This window comes from Manihot esculenta, chromosome 8 (assembly GCF_001659605.2).
Source record: "Manihot esculenta cultivar AM560-2 chromosome 8, M.esculenta_v8, whole genome shotgun sequence".
Taxonomy (NCBI): domain Eukaryota; kingdom Viridiplantae; phylum Streptophyta; class Magnoliopsida; order Malpighiales; family Euphorbiaceae; genus Manihot; species Manihot esculenta.
The window spans coordinates 28,802,636-28,809,055 of record NC_035168.2 but is presented as its reverse complement, the minus strand read 5'-3'; the positions used below and the strand labels follow the sequence as shown (position 1 = coordinate 28,809,055).

At 29.5% G+C, this 6,420-nt stretch overlaps 1 protein-coding gene across 1 annotated transcript; it reads left to right on the top strand.

Annotated features, from left to right (window-relative positions):
* Window positions 1-2,559: 2,559 nt before the first annotated feature.
* On the top strand, window positions 2,560-5,914 carry LOC110620232 (transcription factor MYB1). Its single transcript, XM_021763878.2, has 2 exons — window positions 2,560-2,991; window positions 4,920-5,914. Exons 1-2 carry the CDS (start codon window positions 2,667-2,669, stop codon window positions 5,690-5,692), a joined length of 1,098 nt encoding a protein of 365 aa, XP_021619570.1. The 5' UTR covers window positions 2,560-2,666; the 3' UTR covers window positions 5,693-5,914.
* Window positions 5,915-6,420: the final 506 nt, after the last annotated feature.

Genomic DNA, 6,420 nt, shown 5'->3' with positions numbered 1-6,420 from the left:
TTATTTTTTAAATTTTTTAATTAAATTTTTATAACCATAAGAATTATTTGATGTATTTTTTAAAACAAATATACTAATTAGTTAATTTTATATTAGTAAATCGTAATTTTTCATATTTTGATTAAAAGAATAAATTATGAGCTTCGAATATAAAAATCTAACGATTATAGAAATCAACTCAAGAATTCGGACATACTCAACTCTCCAAACTCTTCCTAAGATCTCTAAAATAAACCTAATTTGGTAGATATGAGCATTCGGTCAGTTTGGTTCAAAATTGAATCGAACTGAATAAATTGAAAATTAAAATTTTAGTATTTATGAAAATTGAATCGAATTGATTTTGATCAAGAATCGAATTGATTTTGATCAAAAATCAAATCGAACTAAACTAATTCAATTCGGTTTAATTCAATTCGGTTTGATTGATTTCAATTTTTAATAAATTTTTTATTTTTTATATTTTATTTTTAATATTTTAAAATTTAATTAAAATATTTTAATTTTAATATGATCTAATTTCTCTAAATTATTAAAAATAACATAATATTATGATTAATAAATTCAGTTTGATTATTTTAATTTTTTTATTAAAATCGAATGCAACTGAAATAATTGAAATTTTTAAAATTAAAAATTAAATTAAACTAAAATAAATAAAAAATTAAATTAAAATTTTAAATTTGTTTTCAGAGAAACTCATTCCTTCCTCGTAGCAAAGAGTAACGAGCAAACATAACCAAGAGGGATAGTAAGATCTTACCATGGCTTCACCACCAGCAATAAGCAGGTTCCAGGAGGGTAATATGATTGCCTTGGCTGTCATTTCAGTCTCATATAAAGTTAGAGCAGACAAATAAAGGAATGGCAGAAGAAACTTTAGAAAAGTTAATATCAATTAGGGTTGCTTATTTTTTTTAGTACATGAAAAATTATTCCTTCAATTCAGCTAAATTTAATCGGTTAAATTTTTTAACTCTTTACACAATATTTTTTATATTTTAAGATTTAATTAAAAAATTTTTATATTATTTAATATAATATAATATTTTTAATTATTCAATTCGATTCGATTTTATTAAATTTTTTTAATTAAAATTAAATTAAATTTAAATAATTAATTTTTTAAAAAATTAAAACCGAATCAAATTAAAAGAAATATAAAAGTAAATTAAATTTTTAAATTGATTCGATTTGATTAGTTATTTTAGTTTAAATCAAATATTATTTATCTTAATACAAATATTTCTATTTAGTTTAATTTTTTATTAAATTTTTATAATAAAATCCAATATATATTTTTGGCATAACGCATATTTACATATCTATTTTTAATATTTTTAAATATGAAATATCTCAATGTAACTGTGATCTAATAAATATTTAAATTTTATTAAATTATTAAAAAATCTACTTTTAAACATAAATTTAAAATCATAAATTTAAAATTTAAATTTAAAAATAATTTTAAATTATAAATTTAATTATAAATTGAAAAAAATACTTTTTAAACACAACTTTAAAATTATAAATTTAATAAAATTATATTCAAAAGTAATATTTTTTTAAAAAAAATTTAAATGCTTATTATATTATAATTAAAATTGAAATATTTGTATAAACATGTTTTTAGCTTTTTTATCAAAAATAAATTATATTTTATTAAAAGAAAAATGGGCTCAAGCCCAAAACAGACATAACATTACAGGGTTATAAAAGAGAAGGAAAAAAAAAAAAAACTTCTAAAGCTCCAACATAATAAAAATGTCTAAGCCAAAGTCCATGCTCATAAACTCCAAAATCCAAGCGAACAAAAGAAACCTTTGGAAGGTCTCCAACCACCTGCTTGTCTCCAATGGCTAATCAAACTTAGCATGACTACATCATTTTCAAGTATTATATTTTTCAAATTTTCCTATGTGATTTTCCTTTTATGAGTTGTTTGAGGAAAAGTTATAATTGAATTTTCTATTTACAAAACAATGAGTTTATATTTAATTTTATTTGATTAAAAAATTCAATGAATCGAATTAAATTATTTTAATTTAGTTTTATTTTATTTTATTTTAATTTTGAAAAGAAAAATTGAAAATTAAAAAATTAAAATATAAAATCTCTCGATTAATAGTATTAATAATGTTGTTTCAATTTATAATAATTTATATTTTAAATTTTTTATTTTAATTTAGTTGAATTTGAAATCCAACTTTTGCTATGCTAACACCAACACATGCATAAACTTTGGCCTTGAGTAGAGGTTCTAAACCTGCACTCACAACGAACCTTACTCATGATGATCAACTCCTTTTCATAGATCTAACAATAGACTTCATCAGAATTCATAAAGACCTAGAAGCTAAAAAATCAAACAGAGAAGCATAATCAACTTGAAAATGGAGAATGATTATCTATACGATGTAGGCAAAAAATGAAAAAAAAAAAAAAAAAAAAGGCAAAATGTCACACTTGACTTTTCAAGAGAAAAAAAAAATTAGAGTGGAAATTTGAGAAAAGTTCTGTATTTGGTCTTTAACTTAATGGGCGTATTTGATTCTTGATAAAAAATACGGGGGCAGATTTGAACTTAGTACCCTAACAAATCTTTTGGCCTGTCTTTACAAGAGTCCCTCCACAGTAAGTGGCAGAACAAATCCAAGTAGTGAGAGATGGAAATCGAAATGAAGGAGAAGACAGTGGTCGAAGTCGACGGCACCAACTCTGGAGGCGGCGATGTAGAAGATGGCGCCGGAAGCGGAGATGATTTGTTGCACGCTGTAGGAGAGGGAGGTGGAAGCAGCCGAGCACGCAGAGACAGAGTTAAAGTGCCTTGGTCCCCTGAAGAGGATGCAATTCTCAGTCGTTTAGTCAGCAGAACTGGCGCCAGGAATTGGACCTTGATCGCCCGAGGAATTGCCGGGAGATCTGGCAAGTCTTGCCGGCTCCGGTGGTGTAATCAGCTTGACCCGGCTGTTAAGCACAAGCCATTTACTGGTAAGTCATCTCCTTTTTTTTCTTTTTGAGAAGAGTGTGCTAATAGTTACTGTAGGTTATAAGAATTAAAGATTATATGGGCCTTTTCTGTTTGAATTTTTGTCTTCATGGAGCATGGATGAAACTAATTTGAAGTTAATGAGTGATGCATTTTGCAATTAGCTAAGGTAACAAGGTTTAACAATTTTGTATTTGGTCATGTGATGAGATCTTTCATTGAAGTTTGCTCAAAGCTTTCAACTTTGTCAATGAATAAAAAAAGAATGAAAGTTTTGGCTAAAACTGGAAAAGTATGCCAAAAAAATGTCATGGTTGCCCCCTTATTTTTCAATTTTGGTAATAACTATCAAATTCATACATTACCTAGTAGCATATCTGCTGAGTTTTTCATAATACTTAAAGCCATTTCTAGCAAATTGGTACACTTTTTTAGCATGGTATACCGATACGGTGATAGTTTGATTGAAATTTTGTAGGGTTGGTTAAAGTTCTTTTTTCAAAATTTCATTTTTAACTTATACTATATGGCACTGGTCGGCAAACTAGTGGATTCTATCCCCATCGCCTTTGGCATTTAGAATTGTTGAATCCTTGTAGTTCAGATGTTTCCTTCTACACATTATCAATTGCTTATGCTACAGCAACATGCAAACATTTTTGTTAGCATTTCCTTTTTCATGTCTTTTAGCACCATTTGCCTATATCTGCAACTGAGAATGTGGCATAGATGTGTTGCTTAGAGCTACATGTCATGCTTAATATGTGCTGGCAACAATAAATAAAGAAGAAAACTCTGAACAGAAAAGAATAAATTAAGATTCTGAAGAACAATTCTATGTTTATAATGGCTTGCAGTTACCTCATTGTGCTGCCACAGATTAAAACTCATAAAGGTTTTACCTTGCCTCCCCATCAAACAATGGGTCTCCTTAAGCCACCATATAAACTGCAAAAAGGAACAATCATATGTGTTAATTTTGGAGACAGTGTCAAGATATTAATCATTGATTCATTTTATATGGATTTATACAAGTGATTGAGTTGTTTTGTATAATAAAATGACTAGCAAATTTGATAATTACAACCCAATCACTTATATTCATTTCCGATGTGGGATTCTCAAAGCTCTCTTCTCAAGTGCAACCACATGGTTAACACTTGACAATTATTTTTTTTTAATTTTACAGCCTTAATGGGCAGCTGAAACCCACAACTCGGTCACAACCCGAAACCGGGCTCTAACACCATGTTAATTTTTGGAGAGAGTGTCGAGATCTTAATCATTGATTCATTTTATATGAACTTATATAAGTGATTGAGTTGTTTTGTATATCAAAATGACTAACTAATTTGATATTACAATCCAATTATTCATATTTATGTTTCCGATATGGGATTCTAAACAATGTGGATAACATGTCTTCATTTCAAAATACATTTCAAATAAGCATACATATAGAAATTTGGAGTTGTAAATTAATTCCATGCAAAGTTGCTCTAGAAATAATGTTAGATCTGTTATAATACAAATGTTTCAGTCTTTCAGAGGATGTCTTTAGTGTAATGGTAATTTACTTCAGCTGTAACCTGAGGTCATAGGTTCAAATCATTGGGATAGCCTATTTGAAAGCAGGGCCCTTTTTTTAATACTAATGCTGTAATGAAAAAGAATCCTTTGTGTTGTTCCAGGTATAGAGGCTTATGAGCATCACCATCCTGAAATCATACAGACTATATGATGAAATAGTCTGTCAAATATAGGCTTGGAGCTCAAATTAAAAGATTTTTGTTTTATGTCATTCATTACTAATTGTTTGCTTGACATGACTTGTGGTAGTTTCATTATGTATTTATGCTTTCTTGGCTGCAGTTTTCCAACATATCAGCTCTTCCAGGTGAAAAAGACTGATAACATGAAATCATTGCAGATGAGGAGGAGCATATCATAGCAACAGCCCATGCAGTCCATGGAAATAAATGGGCAGTAATTGCTAGACTTCTACCAGGGAGAACAGATAATGCTATTAAGAACCATTGGAATTCCTCTCTAAGACGGAGAAGCACAGAGCGGGGGAGGACAAGATTGGCATCTGGAAACGTGGATCAAGATGCTAACCTGGACAAACCAAAAGCATCATCTGAAGAAACTCTGTCTTGTGGTGATGCTAATTCATTTAAATCCATTGAAGGGAAAAACGTAAGCTCCCTGGATAATTTGGATGACCAGTGTGAAGAAAAGGCGCCATTAGAGATTCCATCAAATAATGAAGCAAAAGAATCATCTACGCTTTTCCGTCCAATGGCACGTGTTAGTGCATTCAGTGTTCATAACCCAGAAATTGCTTCACCATGTCCAAGGCCAGTTCCAATGCAAGGACCTTCAATTGAAGCTCCAATACCAGATAATGGAATATGCAAATTGCTTGATAGAATTTACAATGAGCGGTTGGTTCCTCACCAGTGTGGCCATGGCTGTTGTAAGGCACAAAATGGTAATAATCTTGTGAATTCTTTGTTGGGTCCAGAATTTGTTGATTTCCTAGATCCCCCATCTTTTCCAAATTTTGAGTTGGCCGCCATAGCAACAGATATAAGCAACTTTGCCTGGCTCAAAAGTGGATTGGAGAATAAAACAGTCCCGAATGACAAAGCTGCCAGAATAACACCTTGTGGATCTCAGTTGCAAATGGGTCATCTTTAAGAAAGCAGAATGATGGCAATTTCCATTTACACAAGGGAACGAGCAAGTTATGGGCGTCATAACCAACGTGATATGAACATAGATTTGTAGCCCTTTTTGTTTTGCAGTGGTTATCATCAGGTTCTGGATTGGGATGTACAATTGTATCTTCATGTAAGACCACAACATAATTGTAAGGATATGAAGTCAGCTAGATAGTGCTGCACCTTCCCCATAACTTCCCATTTTCTCTCCAGTGAGGTGAGGTTAACTACATGCTTATACAAACGCTAATTTTTCAGCCATTCATTAATTATATATTTGAAAAAAAAAATCATTTTTATCCATCCATCCATCCATCCATATACAGTCCATGATCGAAAAATTAATATTCACATGAGTTCATAGTTTTCTTAAAACTCTTAAATTCTTGAGAAAATGGTTGATGTCGCATTGAAGTCACGGCCAACATAAGTGCTACATTTAAACTCTTTATATTTTCGTTCTTGAATTTGTAAAATTAACAATTTAGCCTTTAAAAAAAGGTCCATAGTTATTTAATTTCCATTACAGAAATGAATTTTAACAATTAAATTTATAAGTAGGTTATACTCATTTATATTAATAATAAATAAAATAGTTTTACGAAATTTATGAAAATATATAAAATATTATTAAGAATTTATAAAAATTTAAATTTATTGATTCAAAAAAAAATTTAAATTTATTAAACTACATAAAATTTTCGT